At 38.5% G+C, this 23,679-nt stretch overlaps 1 protein-coding gene across 3 annotated transcripts in view; it reads left to right on the forward strand.

Annotated features, from left to right (window-relative positions):
• Nucleotides 1-21,921, forward strand: part of THEMIS (thymocyte selection associated) — a 97,576-nt gene extending 75,655 nt beyond the window's left edge. Inside the window, exons 5-7 of one of the 3 annotated variants that reach the window (XM_080586821.1) lie at nt 5,327-5,480; nt 13,939-14,095; nt 19,066-21,921. In XM_080586821.1, the coding sequence (XP_080442947.1) occupies nt 5,327-5,480; nt 13,939-14,095; nt 19,066-19,075 (321 nt within the window). In that variant the 3' untranslated portion in view covers nt 19,076-21,921. Of the gene's footprint in view, nt 1-5,326; nt 5,481-6,016; nt 11,175-13,938; nt 14,096-19,065 lie in introns of those variants that run through there. The other 2 variants (XM_080586819.1, XM_080586820.1) reach the window with 2 other exon arrangements.
• The last annotated feature ends 1,758 nt before the right edge of the window (nt 21,922-23,679 follow it).

Below are 23,679 nucleotides of genomic sequence, written 5' to 3' on the forward strand. Positions count from 1 at the left end.
AAAATCATAGACCCTTGTCAGTACCCTTAACCACAGGTACACTGTGCCCTTGCAAAAATTACTTTGATCTGCAAGATAAGTTGTCTCACCAATAGATCACGTAAGAGGGCTACCTTGGGATACAAATGAGTAATAATCTAAAGGTAATTGTTTCCTTTCAAGTGGAATAAATCCTGACTGTCTGACATAATAATGCAAATTTCTTAAGAGGTGTCAGCAGTTTCCATTTGTGTATTTCTATTATTTGATTTTGTGTTTCCCATCTGTTACATGGAAGTGCTCATTCCTTCTTCTATTTATATAGTTGGTGAAATTTTATTTTGACTAATATTGATGAAAATCTGGATTGAAAAATTTTAAAGAAATGTAGTTACTCCAGTTTACAGTCTTGTAAATCGAGAGAGAATTTTGGTCTCTGTCTCAGGATTGCCTATGGCTCTGATTATGATAGCATTTATCCTGGTTCTGTATCAGTGCAGTATGGGAATCAAAACCTGGGATTCTTCTCTGATTCACTGCAGTTCTTAATTGTCCCTACAGAAAATCATGCAGGTATAAAAAAAGTTTGGAGCAAAATTATCCCTATTGCTGTAGGTAGGTTTTCATTCTGTAGGTTGCTCTGAAACTCATGAAGTTTTCTGTATATTTCAGCAACTATGACTACCCTGTTATACTTGTACTGATGTGTCTCTCTGTACCTCCCTCTCATAATTTCTTTAAAATACTCTCCAAAATATTAAGAACTAAAATTTTGTTCGCCCTGGTTTGGACTTCCCCATGAATATTCTGCCATCTGACTCTCTTGTAGAACATTTGTTTGTAGGTTGTTCTGATAAATTGTCCTTTGTGTCTGGAAAGAGTGCAATGTATTTTGACTGCAAAACCATTTATCACACTTTCTTTCTATATATGCAGGTTTTTTGTTTTGTTTTTCTGTTGGAAAGGTGCATGCAGCAATTAAGCATTTTACAAGTAAATATAACAGTGGAGTATATGCCAAAGCAAAGATATATGCCTAGAGCTTTGGCTTGAGTTTCTAAAGGCAGCAAGAGTGCCACTCCAAACTGTCTTTAAAGACTGCAGTAAAAGGTTTATGATCTGTATCTGCTAGCATGGGTGACTCACAATAAATGTACTCCAAAGGTGTAGTGCCATGTCCAGCACTGATTGCTCCAACAAATGAGTACTCCTCTTCACTAGAGTCATTTGTAATCATATAACAGCTTGACTTTCTGTCTGGAAAGGCATAGTTTTGTCAGACTGGTTTATGCCTCTACATCTCTCACAGCATTTTCAGAGACTATGACAGCTGTTGGTTTCATATTTACTCCCACATTTTTCTGCACTTTAAACAAATGTTGCTTCTCCTTCTTTACTTTGAATGTTCTAGATACTGCTGAGGCTTTTTTTTTTTTTCCCTTAAAAAAAGCAACCAAAACAATGTGTATTGTGGACACATATAATTTCCTTTCCTTATAAACAGATTTAACAGCTTTTTCGCCTTGTGTGCTTTAAGAGCTTCTCTTTCTTCTATTCTGTCTCAGAGGTTATAGTAGTTTTGCTGGGCCTCTCCTTCAGAGTGTTTTTCCTTGGCTTACTGAGCAGTTCTGACCAAATAGTGCTGTCAGCAGTATATGCAGTATACTGAACTGCCTTCAGTAGTTTTTGGGGCTATTATCTTGAAAAACAGCAGAAATTTCAGGATCCTTTGCATCATGGATTACAATTTGGCTCCTTTAAGAGGAAAAATGCTATAGACTAGAGCTCCTCAGCCTGAACAAGAGTTGACTCTGGAGAGAGATTAAATATGTCTGTAAAAACCTGAATGCGAGGAGAAAGTAAACAGAGAGTGAATACAATGGCTGCATGAAATTATTTGGTAGGACCATTTTTTAAAAAAGGACAATTTACATGATGCAGAAATGCAGAAGTAAACTCTCAAATTCATTGCCACATGATTTTGCTATCAGAAATGTAAATGAGTTCAAAAACAATCACACATAGTAATGAAGGAAATATCTGCAGGGAGGTAACTATTTGTAGCCTTATTTTGCGAAGACAGAGAAGAATATACCTTGGAACTGTGAGAAGGGGATGCTAACATATGCTTAAATTTCAGGGGAAATTGACATTTTTGAAAGAGTTGGGTGTTTTTTTTTTTTTTTTGTGAAAGGTGCTGTAGATGGGCAAAACATTGCTATTTCTCTGATGCTGTTCATTAGAACAAGAACTGATGTCAGATGTCACTGCTTCTGGAGCAGGCAAGGGGAGAGAAACTGCTATATAATATGAGTTCATGCACATGCACACAAGTAGTAGTGTGTTACGCTCTTCAGGTAATCAAGGGAAATTCATTCAAACTGTTTGCTCTGAAACTCAGTTTGCTACTTCAGTGTTTTCAGTTTATGCATCTTGGGTAAACTCTGGACTCATTTACAGCTTCTGCAGAATACTGCAACTTCTGTTCTTACTAGGATGATTCATCCCCAGATCTTTAGTTCTCACATGAGCCTCACACTTTGTTGTATCATGTTTGATTTAACACCTCTTATTTCCTGAGAAGGACTGTGCAGTCTTACGCTACCTTACCTTTACGACTCTGTCTTCTGAGTTATTTTTGGACAGTGAGTGAACCTAGAGATGTAATGGGCGATGCTTAGCTATTGAGTTAATTTTTTTTAATTCACACACCTGTAGTTGTTTGGATTTTCCGTATGTTGAGATTTGGTATATCCTCTTGTGTAGTCTGTTACAAGAAGTGACTGTGGTTCAGAACATAAAGTTTTTAACTGAATCAGTGTTTCTTCTGGCAGTAACAGTACTGAAAACCATGGCTGGTATCCTCATTTCTTTAAATCAGCAGACTAATGACTCTGAGTAGATGAAAACCCTGTACTGTTAAGCCTGCCTAGTATTTGAAAGATGACTGTAAGACTTTGCTCTGCCTTTTTTTTGTGTGTGTGTGTGTGTGTGCGTGCATGCGTGTGTGTGTAGTTTAAAAAGCATCTTATCTCTGTCTCTGGTATAACTGTTATCTATAGCTCCATTAAGAATGCTAAAGTGATATCAGATTTCAGCATATAATGAAGTGACAGTCCAGTTTCTGTTATCCTGTTTGTTCTTAAATGTTTGAGTTCTGCATATTTAAATTTATTTGCAGTGTGCCCCAGGTAACCATTGTATCACAGTGTGTGATTTTGCTGATGACTGATAAGATTAGCACAAACTTCAGTTACATCCTTCCTAATGAGGGAATCTTTCCATTTTGACAGCATGGCTTGTTTTTAAGTTAGTTAAGGTAACAAAAAACAAATAACCTGAACGTACTCATTCCTGATAGTGATTGCTAGGATTAATATGATAATTAGGGATTTGACTGGAAAATAAGAGAAATCGTGTTGAAAGCATTATTTTTTTTATTTCTAGTGCTTAAATTAAGGTCCCCCAGTTACCTGAAAACTGTCTTATGAGTGAAAGCTTTCTGTGTGGCAAGTATCCCCAATAACTTGGACACAGGAACAATCTGCCAATGAATAAAAATATCTCCCTGCCTTTCCCAAGACCTTTCATTTGTGACAGATATGACTGATATGGAGGACAGTACATGTTTAGTGAGAGCTTTGAAAAATTGTTATTTAAGCATGTATTTTCCTCAAGCAAAAGGTGGACATTTCTCAGTAAGTACTTGTAGAATGTGTTCATATTGCCAGGGTAGGCTGGCAACAAACATATAGGTGTGTTTAGGTGCAGATGGTCAAGAAAAGAACCGGAAATTAAACAAAGACCACACTTTGCTGGTGGAAGAAAGGCAAAGGTCCTGTAACTGCAGAGAAGCTGTTCTACAATACACTGGATGAGTATCATCCTAGTTTGAACAGCGTTTTTTCCATTGGGTTATTTTTCTTTTAAGAACTTCTTCTGACATTTCTGTCCTCTTTGCAAAATATTCCTCAGCTGTGTTTCTTTTTGTACAAATCCCTGATGTTTCCATGAATTACATCACTGCTTTAAGCTTTGCTTGGTATCAGAGGTTCTTCTGCAATCACGGAGAGTGCTAGCAAGCATTGTACATCCTGTACTGCACAAACTCGCATTAAATACTGTAACTCAGTCAACCCCTGCAGATCGAGGTTTCAGTGTTTATTTCAGAAAATGGAGATAACTACCTTGGGTTCTTCTAACTGAAAAATGATGGTCTTCCACTTATGTCATGTCATGACCCACCCACTGAGGAAAATTGTCCATACATTTTTCAGATTTCATCCTGAGCTCTTCCACTTAACATGCTTTCTTAAATTTTTTATTTCAATTACCAGTGACTTTCCTGTTGCTAGCTGATATCTTTTGCAGAAGGGGCAGATTATCATAAAAACTGAGTTCATGTTGTGCTTTCACAAATTGTGGGTTGATCCTGAAAAGATCAGACACTATTGCTGGGTCACTACTGTCAGTTTTACCAGTGCAACCTTCTGTCTCTGAATAGAAAAGATTTTATCATTGCCGACGAAAATCTACATATGATTTTGAATGGAAAATCTATACTTATTATTTCAAATAAATGCAGACTTTCTAGTATAAAGATTGTAATTGGACTGTAAGTATGCTGTAGCTACTGTATAGTTTCAATGAAGATATACTTTTTGGCACTTTTAATTGACACTTATTTGCACAGGTAAAAATATTTTTTTGACTGAAAGAATTTATAACTAATATCTCACAGTTAAAAAAAAATGATGACAATGTATGTATCAAGCATGAAATCCCAGGAGTGCAAGTATTACAGCCACATAACTTACTTTCTACAATGTTATAATACTATAGTTAATTATGTCTTAATTGTCTATTCCTATTCTCTAACTATACTCACCATGCTATGAATGCCACTGTATAAATGTAATTGAAATGTCAGAGTTCATATGAACCTGTGATGCAACATATATCAGAACGCATCAAACGAAAGAACAATACAATAAAAGTAGTTAATCAGAAAGGAACCTGTATCAACCAAAAGGCGTAAGTAAATATCCCTCCCTGTGTTTACATGAGTCCATACACCCAAATAAAGAAAAGGCAGTCTTGAGATATCTTCTAAAGGTAATTTCTGCACCAAGAGTGTCTTCTAACCATGATATTTTGTGAAGTATTTGTCGTAAAACAAGCATTATGGGAAATGTGATTAATGAGTTGCTTTGACAAACAGATTTGTGGTTAAATTTCACAGAAGCAGCCCAGAGAATGTTGCCCTTATGCGTCACATCTCTGAAAGTATCCAGTTTGGAGTAACAATTTACATGTGAAGTCAATGTGTTCTTCTATGTAATTTCAGAATTTCTGTGTAGACACCACCAAGAAATCGTGTGCAAATCAAGCTGCTGATGTTTCAGAATTACAAGTTAGCTGTCAAAATGATTTGGTGCATCATGACAATGTGAAGGACATGACTGGGAAACCTACATTAGTAGAAGCCCCTGTGATTAAAGGTCAGTTAAGATTTATGGTTTGAGTTATTAATACAACAAATCTTAACCCCAACCCCAATAAATAACTTGCATGCAGGATTGTTTTGTGTGATTTAACTTGGAATCTGTGGATTTGTCAAAACCAATGAAAAGCAAACATTTCTGTTCTTCCTCCATAAATGCCATAAGGCAAATCCGTCCAAGCTTTCAACAGCAGCATAGTGTTAAACTCTGTTTGACACTGTAACATGAATATTCAGTAGTTTATAGGAACAGACTTGTGTGGAAAGATGCACTTTCCTTTTCCTTTAGGAAACTTCATATCATTTGTTACAAAAAATGCTGATTCCAACAGGTATTAAGGATGAGGAAGCAGTTTATGCTAAGTATATGAAGATGTCTTCAACTCATACTTTTGTATTTTGAAGAAAAAATAATATTGAGAAAATTATTTGACCATTAATTGCTTTAAAATTTGCCATTTGCTTGGATTTCCCAAGAATATTTGATAAATGGTTAGGTTTTCTACTTATCTTTCAACTTTTTCCTTTTTTCAGAACATACTGAAGTTGAGAAGCTAGATGATATGAGGACAATTCCAAAACGCTTTGAAGTTAATATAAAAAATTCAGTTGATTTCATTGATCTGTCAGTCATGGGTTATATCTGAAATATGAACACATCACATTAATTACAACAGTGGAACATTTGGAAGACTAAGGAACAAATACTCATCCTCACAGTATTTGTTAACTGATAATTGATATCACTGTAAGAATAATTCCCATAAAATTTCTATGTATTGTCTTCTCATTCAGTGTGTGAGACTCCTAAAAAGGACTGCCTATCTAAAACTATGCAAATGCAACATAAACAACTTTTATATTGAAAGATTACTGCAGCATGTTGAATATTCACTGATTTGTACTGCTGTGGAAGTTGATTATTTGGGGACAGTTTTTCTGAAGGTATTTAGGTATCTGGCTGTTTTGAAAGATAACCCCATATTTGTTATTCTGTGGCTTTGAAGAATCTCCCTATAGGATCCATTTTGTTACTGCTTAATGATCTGATTAGATTTTATAGTGGTAAATGGCGAAGCTTCCACACTGGCAGTTAAGGAGAATGACATCCTCTGTTTAAGCTCCGGAACAAAGTTATTACCAGGATGGGTTAATGATGAACTCTCTGGTGCCAGGGAAACTACCTGCACATCACTTCTGTCCAGGCTACAGGGATCAGTGGGATCACTTGCATGGGTTGGTCTTTGTGGGGTTAGTCAGACACGAGAAGTGGGGAGGGATACATCTGAAGAAAACATGACCAAGGCATCCTTACTGAAGTAAGCCAGACTTAAAGGTTATGATGAGGACTGGCTTCTCCACAAGCGTGGGTCTCAGGGCTCATGAAGGTGCTTTACCTTGGTGGGTTTAGACTCCTAACAGACTGGGAAAGCCACAAAGGCTGAAGTCACATATTGCCTTTATAGTCAAGATTTTTCAGAGGTTTTTCTAAACTCAGCAGCTCAGTTCCTGTAGTGAGGAGCAGTGTCATGCAGTTGTTTCCTGTGCCTCTTACAGGAACTGTGCACTAGTTTCTAAACTGAGATACCCTGGCTGAGAAAAGAAGTTTGGAGTTACCATTATTAAGGTTTTTGTCCAATAACAGCATTTGGAGGTGGCCATATCTTTCCATTCTAGTTGGGACTATCTTGTGTTCCTGTATATTGCCATAAAACTGTCAGGTGTTTGTGCTCACTTTGGCTGCTGCCCAATTGGTTTGTCCTTCTGTACAGTGAGCAGATCTAAGTCAGGAGAGAGATGGCCCCATACCAGATACCAGCTGAGATCTCAATTCAAAATATGTAGAGCTACATTTTTCTTTGAGGCTTGCTTATTGACTTTAAGATGTGCATGGTTAATGAGGTCCTGTCGCTCTCCTCATCCTCAGCAAGCAGGCTTCCCAGCCCATTTCCAAATCACTTTTAGGGGTGCTTGAACTGTAAGAATAGTGCTCAGGTGTTTGATGTTTCAAACAAAAAGACAGTGGTATATTACTGACTTAATTCTCCCTGCTTCCAGTAGGAAACATTTATTTCAAACTTCAGGTATTAGTCAGGCTCTTTTTTTTTTCCCTAATCATTTCCTACCTCTATTTATTCTTTTCCTTTTCCCTGAGTTTATAGATAGAGACCTGAACTTTGCAAATAGTCCTAGGCGTATGCCCAAGTGTACCAGAGAAAACATTGGTGTCAGGGCTGCTGAAGGCTTGCTTGCCCCTGTGCTGCAAAGATTTGCATCACTTTCTTCCCATCTGGCCGAGTTCTTACCCATGCTTCTGATTTCAAACCCCATACATGTCTGCTGCCTTATTCCTCATGAAAGTTGCAGTTAGTTTTTAAGCTCACCGTATAAGCTACATTAGCTTAGACTACTCACTGAACATCAGATAAAGAATAGACTCTGTTTTTGAGGGTTTTCAAACAAACTTAGGACCTCTGTTCAGCACACACATAGAAAATCAAGAGTCATAAAGTTTCTTTTGCAAGGCTATGAAACTGCTTCTTGTTTAACTGTCTTAGAGTACCTCCCTTTTCAAACTACCTAAATTTGAGTATAGTGTGAGTTAAATGTTGGAGATAGGCAGATTTAATAACCTAGACCAAAGAATTGTGATGGATTGTACACTGACATACCCAGATCAAAGCTAAAGGTTTTTCTGAAAGCTGTGTGTTAGTATAGCCCTAATTACTGGGCTTAATTCAAAGATAACTGCAAAATTATACAGGAGATTGGATTAGATGATAAAGCAGTTCTTCCTGGCCAGTCAAGAGATCCCCAGGAGTCCACTGTTGCGTGCAGCAAGCTTGTCTGTTCCAGAGAGTATACTCTGCTCTGCTAATTCACAGGATAATGGATTAGAAAAATATGTCAAGACTAATAACACAGACACACTCCTGTGGATTTTGAGTGGGAGGAAATGCACCATTCACTGACTAATTTTTAAACTTCTACTAGTGAATGTTAAGCCACCCTCCAAAGCACCAACCTGCTTCAAATTCCTAATAAGGATAATGAATCTGTGCTTTCAAAAAAACATTTACAGGCACAAGTGCTATTTCTTACCATAGGCCAGATCTGAAAAGAAAAGACAACATGTTTTTCTTTCAGTTTTAAGGCCTCTATTGTGTTTCCTTGCAGAGTTCATGTTAGTGAAGATAGGATTTATTATCTTTGTTTCTAAGAAATAGAACTTTTTTTTTTTCCTGTGTTGCAGTTAAACTTGAATTGGCCACTAAAGATATTATCTTATTTTCTTAGATTTGACTGAGTTTGAATTCATTAGAAATAGCAGCACTTCTCCAGGATCATAACTCTTATCTGAAATCTGCTATATCAGTTTGTTTTGCTTTAACCTTGAAATTTATTCTAAGTGGAGTCTTGAAAACATCACCTAATCTTCTTGTATATGCCTTAGGTTTCTGGAGTTGTTACATTCTGCAATAAAAAAAATGTTTATGCTGATTTTGTTTATTGATGCCAAGACATTTTAGGGAAGCTATTTATGCTTTTCTGACTTTAGGCACTTGATTTAGGAGGCCAGTGGGCTGGAAAAAAAAAAAAAAAGGAAGGGGGCTTCTGATTGCAATTCAGAGTACACATAAAATGTATACTAGCTTTGGCATGAAGATAGTTTAAGAAATTTCTGCCCCTGTGCTGTAGCTTGCTGTTCTGTTATTTGGGGCAATACATTTGGTTATGGGGTTATACTCCAAACCAAATAATAAAATAAATTGAACTTAATATTTTCAAAAGCTTTAAGCAGAACATAGAATTCTGAATTATTTTGAAAAAAAAAAAAAACACTCTTCTTTCTTTCACAATGTCTCGGGGAATCTATACTAGTGTTCTGAATTGATGTATAAGGATAAGCAATATGAATTAGGAATCCTATACTGTGTACATGTATCACAATTCCCTCCAGCTTCTACACTTTAACTCCATCTTTGATTAGGGCAAAACTGTTATTACATCCTTTGGCTCCACTATCTTTAGAAAAATAATTGTACTCTTTTCCCTGGCTTTTGAGCCATTATCAAAAAGCGTATTCATTGCTGGTGCATCTTCTGAGATAAGCCAAAAAAAAAAAAAAGGTGAGAAAATGACTTAAAATAAAGAGATCACATCATTTAATAGGATGGTGAGTACACCTTGGTAGATTATGTTTAAAGATTTTCAATCTGTTTTGTTCTCCAGTAAAATCTAACATACAGCAGGGGAAAGAAAGTGCTCTGCATCCTTCCGTATTTCCCTCATTTATTAGATCTGACTGATTTTAATTGCAGTAATACGCAGAGGCTCCAGGAGCATGCAGAAGCGGTTACAAGGAGGAGATGTTGCGGGGTTACGTGCCAGGTGACCGGGGGGGACTTTGCATGAGTCACTTCTCCCACTTTCTGCCTGTGCCATCCAGTTTTGTGGCACTTCTCCAGCTGCACCAGCCCTGGGAGGAAGCGACTGTGCAGAGCAGCAGCTGGGAGCGGGTGGGGTGCGTGTTGGGGCACTGAGACCTCCTCTGTACCCTCCTGCGCTGAGGTATGATGGCACCCAAAATACGCTATTCATTAAAACCTGTGGTAAACGTTTCTCATCTGCGAAAGTTATTGATATACTGAGGGTTTATTTTACAAGAAAGAAGCAGTAATGGAACAGTGGACATCGGTGACTGTAAGGACTCAATAAAACCAGCAGGGTAGACTAGAGAAGAAGTGGCAAAGAAGAATACTTAGAAATAAAGGACAGTGAGAGAAGTCAACATTTGTATCTTTCTGTAAATCTATTTTTTATTAAGAAACAAAATTTAATATTAATCTTTTCCAAACAATGGCCTATTAAATTCCAGACACAGATAAATATTAAATAATAAATATTAAATATAAATTAAATTTTAACCTTACAGTGCATATGAAATATTTTGATTGTAGCTCTTAGCAGTTTTCAAAGACAAGCCAAATCATCAAGTGAAGGAATGGCTGATGGATACCAGCCCAGGGAACAGTCCATTACTTTTATTGGCTCTGATTCTGCTATCACTCAATAGCTTTCAGTAGCACTCCCTAAGGAATTAGCTCTCATTAGCATTGAGGATCATCGGAACCAGGCCCACAGCAAATAAAGCACTACTGTTCATAAAAACACTTTGGCTTATGCATATGCTCTTCACTTCTGTGCTTTTTCACTTAAGTGATGCTCAGAAATAAGGACACAGTTCTACCTTGTTTAATTCACAGTATTATTGTGCATAATTACTCAGAACTATTGTTTTCAGGTTAGGCATATCTATAAACAGTACATGTTATTAATGTGGCTGAATGTTAATTTATGCAGCATAAATCATGGGCTGAAATATTTACCACAGCTATAAAACTGTGCTATGGTCATAGCAAGGCATGTTTAGTTGTGCAGCCTTGTATATATATGAATTGGTGTTTTTAGCACTGATTGCATTCTAGCAGTGGAGCTGATGGGTTGGGTTACTTCTGATGCCTGCATTTTGGAAAAGGCCAGAATGGAGAGTTATAACAACTATTTGTGACCTTGAAGTCTGTGAAAGAATTGTAAGTATATTCAGAGGGAAAAAAAATAAGAAAGAAAAAAAAAGAAAAAAGAAAAACAAAAAAGAAAGAAAAATCAACAAGAAAAAAAAAAACAAAACCTACCCACTTGAGGATATGAGTGAGATAAATGGAAATTATTAGTCTGCAGAGTATTCCCTTTCCACTATAAAGCCAAACATAATTATACAAATTGTTCCAGGAAGAGCAGAGTTAATGAAATTTGGTTTAATAAGGGTTCAGGTCTGTTGTCCCCTACTGCTCCTTTCCCTCATTCCCTGATAATAACCAAAACTCTCCTTATGGCACTCCTATCAAATGAAAAAGAGCAGGTCTGGAGCTATGTGTGTGTTGAGTGGCCAACCAATACGAACATGCTGATTTATCCTGCTGTCTGCTGCCAAGTGGTGTGTGTAACAGATGTGTTCTGCATGCCTTTCTTTCAATAGAGGAACTAATTCAACTCTCTTTGTTATAACCACGTTGTGACTTCTGCCCCCTTTTCAAATTTGACTGAAATTGGCTAAAAAATAAAAATAAAAAATTAAAAGTACTGAAGAGATTGACGGATGGATAGACAGCATGATGACATAAACCTTGTTTTCTTAGCAGGCTAAGATGGCACATCTGATTCAGTAATTCAGTGTTGAGGCTAATAGATTTTTTTCAAGCAGGGAAGCAAATTGCATTGATTTCACTGTTCAGAATCCTGTTGGGATCATTCAGCTTGTCCCATTCATTGCTTAATGCTTTATTGAAGTGTAAATATATACATTTCAGAAGGCATCCTGCACTGATTTGGGTTTGGGGACAGCTGTGATTTAGTCTGGCCTGATGACATTAATTTCCTTTCTCCTTGAGCTGTCTTGCTTAGAAGCATATCATTTTGATTTTGTATGTTTGGGAAAGAAGAAAGTCTAGCTATGCCATCCATGTGCAACCTGTACTTTATATCCATATTAGCAAGTCTAAGTGCACAAACAATATTTCCCTTGCTGAATCACAAGGATTAGCTTATTCCTTCGGTGCCTGTTTTATTCATTAGTTTACTTTTACTGATATCAAACACAGCCAACCTGCAAACAAACGGCAAACCTGGAAATGTTTATTTATAAGAGAGTGGCCACATGTTTGAGTGAGATCTTCATTAAATCTGCATCACAGGGTGGTGTGGTTTTTTTTTTCTTTTTTTTTTTTCTTTTTTTTTTCTTCTCCCCCCTTTTGATATCAAGATCTGGAAATACATTGCTAATTTACTCATTCCTGAAAAGTAACAGGGGTACTTGTGGGTAAACTGGTCCATGGTAAATTGTGTCCTGGTGTACTTGATGAACTTAATGGTTATTTCTAGCCTTCATATTTCTAAAAACGAGTGAATCACAACTTCAGAAAGAGATGAGTCCTGCCCAGTTTTTCAGGGAGAGACACCTCAGCCATGGAGAGTTTTAGGACAAACACAAGTGGAGTCTGGAGATTGCTGAGAGAATGAATATACAGGTATTTTCTTGGTGAAGGGGAGCACCATAGTCCCAAGAACAAGCTTGGGAGAATTCTTGTTTGAGAAACTCAGTGCCATAAAGAAGGATATGTTTGATAAACATGGCCTTGCTGAGACGTCAGATAGGCGGTGAGGGCTTGACACATTTGCAGGTTGTTTCAGGTTATGTTGTAGCAAATTAATCAGACAGGAACAGCTGTTCCAGAAGCAGTCTTTCACACTGTTTGCCACTTCACATGAAACTTCTTTCTTTTGAAAGAGTGTCCTCCCAGTTCAATTAAATGTGGACAAACCCAAAGTGTGGCCTGCTCTTGTCCTGCTGCCACCCATCTCTTCCCCACCGCAGCATGTGCCAAGAGACATGGTGGGTCCAGAGAGGGGACACGGGGCACTCAGTGACTGATCCTTGTAAGGTCCTGCTCTGTGTGATCAACAGTCCCATGTGTCTCATGCCACTACCTTAAGTTTCAGGGGTGCAATAAGAGCACACGGGCAAGGCAGGAGACCACGGGGCCTTTTGGCAGCAGACTGCCAATCACACATGTGAATGATAGCATCAAGCTGCTGCGATGCCATGAATCAGAGCAGAGCACACTCAGGAGCTGGAGCTGCAAACAGGGCTCGTGTGAGGGTCTCTGCCCTAGTGGGAAAAGGTCACCACTTTTTGAAAGGTTTGTCCTCAGTATTGCTGTGGGTTGGTCTCGGTAGACACGAAGAAATGTACTTCAAATCTTTTCACTTCAACCTCACACCACTTCCAAGCTTTCATCTCTGTTATATTTCCTTCTGAATAAGAAGAAATTAGGGATTTTAGTTCTAGGAAATCTCAGAATAACATCACAGTTTCCTAGCTACAGATTCTTCTCTTCAGGCAAAGAAACACAAGCACAGGAGCAAATCTGCATTAGGGTTGGTAGGTGCTGCATGAGGTAGGTGGACTGCTCATCTCTTTATATGGTAAGACAGTTTTATCTGTCTGCTTTTACACTGATTGTGACCACGCTTTTTAAGCATTTTATTAAACCTTAGAGTTGTCTGTGGACAGATAGCTATCAGGGAGAGGACAATAGATTATCTGCTTTGTCCACGGATTTTTCAAGCACAAATATTTTGTGAAATCTGAAAGAGGAATTCTTAGAAGAGTGAAGACCATTTTATAAAATGCTCATCTGGGTTTCATTCTTGATCTGGTACAAATGTGGTTTGGGAATCTGAGCAAGTCACTTTAGGTCTCTGTGAAAATGCAAAAAGTGAACACCGCTTCCTTTGTTTTTGACCTTTGTGGTTGCGTGTGTGAATTGTACATTTTTCTGGGCAAGGGCAGAATCTTCCATTTCCTTACAGTTATTTATTTGTTGATTACTCAGGTCTAACAAATAACCCACTTGGAAAGTGGGAGGGTGAAAAGGAACAGGAAGAAGCGCACAACTATGAGTATGTGGATGAAAATGTAATTGAAAACATAAGAAAAGTATTTCAAGACACCACCACTAGAAATAAGGATGTACTCTCTGAAGATCGAAGGTGAGTGTCCCCTATGATCACATATGGATGCAAACAAAAGCATTCAGAGTGATTTTCAAACTTACCAGTAACCATCATCCTTCACAATGGGGAAACGTTTTCCATGGGAGCCACCAACATTGCCACATATGTTCTGTAAACAACATGGTAAGGGCAGAGGTAGACACAACTATTGGTGACCTGCGGTTTTGTCAAAGTTGGACCTATGGTTGTTCTGGTGATATAAGTGCACAGTCAAGATCAGGTTTGCAGGTGGAGACAAAACCTTAATTAGACCAACAGTTATAGTTACAAAATACATGAAAACCCTGAGAAAAGCTTTGTGTCTGAAAGCTTGTCTATTTTTTCTGATTTGTGCCAGTTTGGTGTAGCAAATACTGATACTCTAAATACAATCATCCTCTTCTGTATAGAAATGGACACCTTGTAGTCCACAATTAAGGTCTGTCTCTTGAAAAACTTTTAGGAAATTATTTCTGTTTCCACTAAATTCTTGTGTTTCTGCTCTGTCAGTTTGCAGAAGACTTAAAGTGCTAGTGAAGAGGACTTTGTCTTCTAAAAAACTTCCAGAATAATTTCCAGCCAAACACAATTTTTTTTTCTAGATCTGAGTGAAACAGCATAGTTCCAACTCTTTCGGCTCATAGCTGAACCCTCTATGAACTTTTGTTGATTTAGCTGAACTGCTTCTCTTATTAAGAGAAATGCCTAAAACCCCAAAAAAGTTTGAAATTTGTTTTAATGATTTAGAAAAACTTTATTATCTTTTGTTATTTCAGAATATACTTCCTTTTTATTTTAAAATGGCATGCAACATTTCTATTGCATTTGAGTTGGGCAGTATACTGAATCTGGAATAAGATTTTATTTTATTTTATTTTATTTTATTTTATTTTATTTTATTTTATTTTATTTTATTTTATTTTATTTTATTTTATTTTATTTTATTTTATTTTATTTTATGGGAAGTTCAAAACCCCCAGAACACAACAGAAAACATAGATAATCAAGTAGAATTGTCTTGAAATATGACACAAAAGCAAATAGAAGCCCTCAGTTTCCCCATCCAGTATTCCCCAAACAAGGTCTCTTACATTTTCACTCTCTCAGTTATCCCACTGGTTCCCCTGCCCTCCCCCACAAAAATTGCCCTCTAAACTCAGCACAAAGAGTGGCTTTTAATGAGGACTTGAGGCAGTGGAGGTTCTCCCAGGCTCTGCATGCATCAGTAGGAGGGAGGGTGAGCAGGAGATGTCTGCCCCCTCCTCCAGCACTGGCAGAGATACATTGCAGCTTCTCGTGATTTGTCTAATAACTTCCATGCCTTCCAGGGCAATTACTTTATCTGTGTGGCCAATTCTCCTGCTCACTGCCACAGAAGTTGAAAAGTTACAGGGAAGACTGAAAAATGAAACAAAGTAGGGTGCTTCATATACTTCCTCAGTCCACATACCACTGAGCATGTGAGCTTTGTCTGTAGTGCAGAGAAAGAGAGAATGAAAATTTTTGTCTAAAATAATTCTATTGACTATAGAATTTCAGGACTTTTGTATGAAAGCAAAAGTACAGTTTCAAGAAGTAATGCCAGCCTATAAAATCAGCCTGTAATTATTCTACTTATTCCAGTTAAATCAGCTCCTTTAAGTCTTTATCCACCTGCCCTTTAAACTCACTATCAAGAGAGATGAGGCTTCACTTTATTAGTTGCTTTCTTTGAGGGTTCTAGCAAAACATGAAAGAAAGGACCTTTGCCGCCTACGGGGAGATCACTGTCTGTCTTAGATTATGAAGCAGTCCCTTAAATTGTCATCCTCAGCGGATGACAGAACTATCTGCCTTCTGAAATCATTAGCTAGCCAAGAAGCACGTAGCTCCTCCAGCCTGCTGGTCTCCCCCTGACCATCAGAAATCTTCCATTATGGCTTCCTTACCTGCACTTGTGAGCATTTTAAGAAATATGGATTTAACGTAGACATATGAAATTAACATTTAGTGTGGGCAAAAGACCTATAAAACTTCTAGCCAGGTAAAATGATTGTTGGAGCTTAAAAATCAGCTTTTGATCTGTGTGCTACACCGCTGTTTGTAGGGTGTAATTAAAAAGACTATTTTGGGACTTACAGACAAATAATACAAAAAACTTAGTTGTATCTTGCATCTCTGCCAAAGGCCTAACATTCGAGCACGTTAGCTCTACTTCAAGAACTGAGCAGTAAGCCATTTCCCACCCATGGTCCCATTCTCTCTCAGGACATTTATGCTACTTACTAATATCTTTTTAAAATGTATTTGGATATATGAGGTATCAACATGAAATCTAGTGATCCAGATTACTATAGCATACAGTTATTCGGAAAAACAAACAAACAAAAAAGGGTTTTAATGAAATTCAGAAGCAATCCTCAACAGCCAGTAATTCTGTGAGAAAATCATTATTTTTTATTTGTAGTTTTTCATCGATGCCAGAAAAAATCCCTCCACAGTCAGGGCCAAAGCATGCCAGAGTGGTACGAGTTAGAGCTAGTCCTCACCCTAAGAGGGAGAAAGAAAGAACAGGGATTTGCCTTGGGTCATTGCTATGTTAATTTTGATAGAATAAATGTGCCCAGAGGGTCAATGATGTTAACATGACCTCATCACTCCAGAGCAATAAGCAATTAAGCAAGAGACTTGAGTACAGATGCCTTAGCTTGCTATAGCAACAGCCACCATTAACATATTTTGCCATTTCATTAAAGATACAAGAGAAAGTAGGAATATCCCCAAAAGAATTTTAAATGTGTGGCTTTATTTTTAAGGACACGACAAGTTTTTTCCTTTTACTGCCATGGGTTTTTTCTTTGTTTGTTTGGTTTGGTTTTAATAAGGAAACTCCTTGGTTTGGCAGTCTTTTAGAAGGTATTAAAGATGTTAATAGCTGTTTTTGTTGGGTGTGAGAAAAAGAGAGAGAGAAGGTTCATTGAACAGAGCTGGAATAGCGCTGATGCTGCTATAATGTTTTATCCCATGTTCCTGGAAACAAAATGAGTTGGAGGCATGGAGTGATGTAAAAGAATAGCAAAAAACAGTGAATGCAGCTTCTGCCTCCAGTGCTGATAGTTGCATGTAGTCTCGTGGCTGGGAAAGGACAGAAACAACACAGTCCAACCACCTGGAGAGCCGAAAGCGTGCACTGGTGTCGGGCTATTTCGGGATGTTGCTTTCTGGACTTGAACATCATACGAGTGCTGTAAAAGGAATGGTCTCAGTTGACTAAGCCTGGGTGCATTTTAAATGGGAGACAAAAAGTAGAAAAGAGATAGAAATGCAGAAGGGAATTAAAAATCTACACAGCTGTGTTTTCCTTCTGCCACAAGCTGAACATTTAGGTGGCTTTGTTTGAACAAATTTTTTTTATTATTATTTTAAATTTGGACTTATTTTATTTCTAAGCAATTGTACGAAACAGATTGAGGTGGAATTTTTTTTTGCATTGGTTATGATGAGATGAAGGTTCCTGTATGGCAGAAGGTTAGAGTCAGTGCTAGAAATTAAAACCAACCTTTGTGACCCACTGCATCTTCATTAATCTTTTGGCACTGATTTTCTAAGACATTTATTTGGACTTTTCATACCAGTGGTCCTCCAAGATAGCTGTTTCTTTCCTAGCATCCCTTGCTCTTAGCTTAGTGGCTGAGGCATACTTTGCAGCATTGGGGTCATCGAAATTAGGATGACAAATCCATAACTGGAGTAGTATGTTCTCAACACTTTTGAAAATACTCCTACTTTTAAACGATTTTCAATGCAGATTTAGGAGCGTAACCTACTTTGACAGTTTTTATTGTTTGGTAATTTCTCTACTGCTTGGCATTTTCAGTTTTTCTTAATGTGTGAACCAAAGATTATTATCCATGGCACAATCAATGCTGATTGCAGAAGGAAGAAGGAGTTGACAGGGAACAAACAGGGTGCTGCTCTGAGAGCTGCAGTTCAAAGACAGCAGGACTTCAAGAAGCCCATCTCAAAGCAGTTGTCGGTTTAAAGACCCTAAGAGCAGGGGAGACTACCCGCCTACCATGATTATCTAGATGTTTACCTAACACACACTGACCTTGCTATTCCTCCGGAGGACAGATTAAAATGTGCATTTTTGTGGTGTGGGAGAGCTGGGAATGGAGCCCACTGATGAAGCCTTAGCCCATTGGCATATTGTTGTTAAATGTTGACAATGGGTGTTAAATATTAACAGCAAGGTGGTGAGGCCCTGGCACAAGTTGCCCAGAGAAGCTGTGGATGCCCCATCCCTGGAGGTGCTCAAGGTCGTGCTGGATGGGACTTTGGGCAACCTGGTCTGGTGGGAGGTGTCCTTGCCCATGGCAGGGGGTTGCAATCAGATAGTCTTTAAGGTCCCTTCCAACCCAAACCATTCTGTGATTCTGTGTTTCTATGATTCTGTGATGAAGTTATTAATTAACTTCCCTCCAGAACTGTGGCTCTGTTACCCCAGCCCAGAGCACAGCCTCTGGAGCCCTCACCAAGACGGTGGTCTCCCTACTCCCATGTCTCTTAGACCTGCAACACCACATGGGCTTCATGGCTGTAGTCATGTTGGAGAGACACTGAAAAAACTCTTTGCTGGAGTCACAGCTTGTATTGACTAAATGAGCTCTTTTACCCATATAGGTCAAATATTTCCCTAAATTACATAAGCTATGCTAGTAAAAGAAAAATTTACTGGTTTGAGTTTCGCACACTTAGGCTAAGTTGCTGGCATAGCTGTGTCAAAGTCATATATTAGCTTTATTTTTGCTGTAGTCTTGGGATTACTGGTATAATTGCACTGACAAACCATTTTATGGCACAGATGAGCCCTAACTCACAGCCATTAATTTGACTCAAATGCTCATTCACCTGCACTCCCTGTGTAATTTTTAAACCCAAATGTAAAGGTTTCCTGTTTCACCCTGTCATTTTGTTTTGTTTTTCAGAGACATCTGAAGCAAAATAATTCTGAAATTATCTGGAGACAAATAGGAAGCTGTATCCTTCACATAATAAAATCAGCTATGACTGTAAGAAAAAGCTGCTCATGAAAGCGTCCTTGTCTCATGAAGAGCATATGAGGTTGTAATTTAACTATAATAATCCCTTGAGAAACTAAACTGCTTACTCATCCTAAATAAGAAGTCAAACCAGATAATGTCTCATGACCCTTTGAAGGGACAAAGTTCTTTTTGTACATATTTATTCATGAATTCGGGTAATGATGCCAAGTTCAATCCTTCATTCTTATTGCACTTGAAATACCAGTTGATTTTCTGAACCACTGTAGGGCATATGCAAAAGGAAAATCCCTTACTAAAACAGCTGCACAGTTGTTGTTTCCTTTTTTTTTTTTTTCTTTTAGAGGTAGAAAAGGGAATGAAGGGTTGTCGAAGGTGAACTTACATTTCTTTAGGCGGTCACATATGCTGCATGTTAAGGCTCAAAACTACAAATGGCCAGATTCTTCCACTCTTTCAGATGATGAACAATCCTTTATTGCACAAGTAGTACTGTTGTAACACAAGCAATTCACCCTGGAAAGCAACGCCAGTCCTCCCAGGGGGGAAGTGCTACTCAGTAGGACTGGTAGTCCCTAAATTAGGCAATACTGCCATCTCTATGGCTCCTTGCACAGCCCGAGTTCTCTAGAATCACACTAGATCTGTAGATTTTGCTACTATGTTCAGCAATTTGCTGAAAATCCAGCCAGGAAGGAAGAAGAGAAGCTGGCACTGAAGGAGTAGTGTCCATGCCGGTGCTCCTAACCAAGAAAAAGGAAGACTCTGCCCTTTGAGAGATCAGGGAAAAGCAATGCTGAAGAGCTTCTCCTATTCCTTCTGGTACCTTGCATTCCCACAGAAGCACCTGGAAGAAGAGGCTTTCCTTTCAGGAAAGCATTTTATTTCAGTTTATACTTGTGAAAATGAAAAACAAAAGCCAAATGCTTACATGATATCTGGGATACAAACCCTCCTTGGCCCATAAGAAGGGAACTTCCTGTGTGCCCCTTCCCTTCCCTGCGAGTGCTGAGCAGCAGCAGTGAGGGCTTCTGCTTACAGGGATGAGCATCTCCGTGCACTTGGCGGAGAGCACATAACCAGTGCTGGCATTAGAGCTGCTGTATTCCTGTCTGAGATCCCTCTGTGCAATCACACAGAAGCTTCATGGGTACTGTATTAACATTTTCGGGTGGTATTGGAACTAATCCTCATGTTCTGGCAGAGAACAGAAGTGTAAGTACCTGTAGACCAAGTCTGATGCCCACCACCTATGGCATATAAAATAAGAAGAACAGGGCAGCACATGCATAGTGAGTGCTGTGTATCTAGATGTGTTAGATCTGGGGCAAAGACATACACCTCTGGCAATGCTTTAACTCTCAAGGGAAAAAATTACTGAGAACTGATGTGTAAATACATAGTTGATGTGCCAAGAGTTTCCGGACTCACAGCAGCTTGATCAGAGTGGCGTATCCAGAAATGCCAGACAGCTGCACAAAATAGTCAAACTTCCCAGACGGTTTTAGGGTGGAGATTGGAAACATGTTTAGAAAGCCTAGACATACCATATTTTTCATCCTACTGATAAGTTAAAAAGCAAATGCTCACAAAAAAAGCCTTAATATGCCTTAAAGAAGTCTTTTCAAGCAGACAGTACAGTATCTTCAGACTTTCCTATTAAAATTCTACTGAATGATTAATTTTCACTAATGCAAATTAATTTAGGATTTCTCAATATTGTCTTACATTAATATATTCAAGATAAATGCTCATGCTCATTAAAATCTGTTGCAATTTAAGTATTAAGAATATCTCAGAGTGCTTTGATTCTATGCATATGTAGCATACAGCATTTTGAATATCACTTGCTATTACGGGGGCTAACAGTTTTGTACAGATCTTGTAACTGGCTGACATATCAGTTGTGGGTTTTTGAAATACTTTTTAAGAATTTTGCACAAGAATCCATATTTCTTGTTGTAGCAGCTCAAAACAGCCAGTTTTTTTTTTTTTTTTTTTTGTATATATATACCAGCAAACATGGTCTGGTATGTGAATAAAAAGAATTTATTGTGTATTTTACTGGTTGTTTTTTTCTTTCTTTCTCTCCTGAATGTGATGCTGTCTTCTATTGGATTTCTGAAAGATATATTACCATCACAATTTTCTTTCCCTGAAATACCAGAAGCCTGAGTTTTGTAGCTAGAAATGAAGAGAGAAAAGCCAACAGCCTCCTGGGCTGTACTAGGCATTGTGTCACCAGCAGGTCGGAGAAGGTGATCCTTCCCCTCTGCTGAGCACTGGTGAGACACCTGGAGTGCTGGGTCCACTTCTGAGCTTCCCAGCACAAGAGAGACATGTGCACACAGGAGGGAGTCCAGCAAAGGACCGTGAAGATGACCAGGGGCTTGGATCATCTGACATACAAGAAAAGGCTGAGAGAGCCTGGAAAAAAAAAAAAAAAAAAAAAGGCCCTCATTAGTTTTCCTAGGTGTTGGGATGAGTATGAATAAGGGGAGATGCAGCTACTTTACTGACAAACCCAAGACCTTTCAAACATTCTGTAAAAGCATTTGGGACCTAGTCTGTGAAAACAAACGAACAACCAACCAAACCAAACCAACAAAAAGAATCCCACAACTAAGACATATCAGCCCCTTTTTTTTTTTTTTCAGCTTCTTTCTTTTAAAATGCTTCCAAAGAAATGATTTCTCTTCTTTGCATGGATTCTGTCACATGAGTCTCATCCTGCCACCCCTGTCATGTGCAACAATCCTGTCTTGCGCATTCAACCTCGTTGAGCTCAATGAGTTTTGTTCATGTGAGTAAAGGCGGCAGATTTTATGAACCTTGTAAATCTATTAGTAGCAGAGATGTCTCCAGTATCTCTTCCTCAGGCATATCAGTCAACTTCATATCTTATCACAGGAAAGAGAACTGGCCTGCCTGTTCAGTTCCCATGACACAGAGGGGCAGTGGCATTTGCATGAACTTACTGGCGTGGAAGAGAGGCTGTGGTGCTGTGCTGCAGGTAGAGGACTGTCTTGCTGGGCAAAATGCAGGGGAGGGAGGAGGCATGAGGCGAGACTGTAGTAGAAGGCTTGTGTTCAATGTTTAAGACTTGGTAAGTGTTGAGACTCCTTTACGCCGTACAGATGACCGCAGTGATTTCATGCTGTTTGCTAATACGTGTTTGACAAAGCTGTAATGTCACCGTGATCCTTGAGGGACCTGGTTATCATTCCCAGACACTGCTGCTCAGGAAGACTGTGCTGAAGAAGGGAAAGCCATTTTCAGCTGAACACAGACTATGCCTGAAGAGAACACAAGTGTATTTAAATAATAAGACATTTGCTTTGCAAAAGATTGGCATAAGCTTCTGCACAGACCTGTTAGCTTAAGGGCTTATCTCCTTTAATGCTAAGGAATATTTCCACTGTGCTCTCACTAAAGGCCTGCTCAGGAACAGCTGCTTCTGCAGCACTCCATGTGTTCATAAGCCCTTAGTGAGATGGTATTTTCTGTTTGGATGATCAACATGCACACTTTTTATATATCCAGCCTTTGTGTCTGGTGAGATAAGAAGAATCTTCTCTCAGCATTCTTCTTTAAATGCCAAAACCCCTTTTGTTTAAATACAATGTGTCAAACAAATGCTTATCTACGACACTCTTCCCAATAAGCCGCTGTATATTGTTGCTATCTCTTCACTTAACATATCTGGTACTTTTCCTACCTCTCCTAAGTCTACTCAAGTGTTTTCCTAACATTTTTCACCTTGGTGCCCCTGTACTGTGCTAATTTACAGCTCCTTGATGCCATATTAAAACTAGTAGTTCCAGAAGAGAAAACAGTTTTCTAGCTTCTACTTCACCTGTTAGTGGCAGGTGGTTGCTTCTCTTGGGTTTCTGTATGCCCTAGGACACCCTTTGCAGCTCAGGCTGAGGAAGCAGGAGGGGCTGATGCTCACACTGGCTGGCAGCTGCTGGAGGCTGTGCAGGAGGGACGATGGCTCGCGATTTCTCTTTCTGCGTTTGCTCTGCCCCAAATCCATTGCTACCGCACCAGATAGGCCTTAGGTCTGTTACTACTTGGGGACCTAAAGTTGCACAGAAGGAGAGGTAGAAGCAGAGTTTCTTTCTGAAATGAAGCTTTCCTCCAGTCACCAAGACTGGTGTATATGACCATTCTGTGATTCTGTGATTATCTGTCCAGGCATACCTGATGCAGTCTTTTCCTGCAAACATTCACACAAATAGCTTACGCAACTCTTCCACGGTCACAAATGGTTTGCAGATGGAAGGAGGAGACACCAAAGTTTTGCTTTCTTTGCAGTTTCAACCTGAAAAGTTTGGCTAGGAATGAATCACAAAAAAAATATATAAAATAAAATAAAATAAAATAAATAAAATAAAATAAAATAAAATAAAATAAAATAAAATAAAATAAAATAAAATAAAATAAAATAAAATAAAATAAAATAAAATAAAATAAAATAAAAAGTTTTATTTTTTCTAGGTGAACATATTACAGAAATTCAGTCATTGTGAGTAGGTA

Source organism: Anser brachyrhynchus, assembly GCF_964034855.1.
Source record: "Anser brachyrhynchus genome assembly, chromosome: 3".
In the NCBI taxonomy this organism is placed as follows: Eukaryota; Metazoa; Chordata; class Aves; order Anseriformes; family Anatidae; genus Anser; species Anser brachyrhynchus.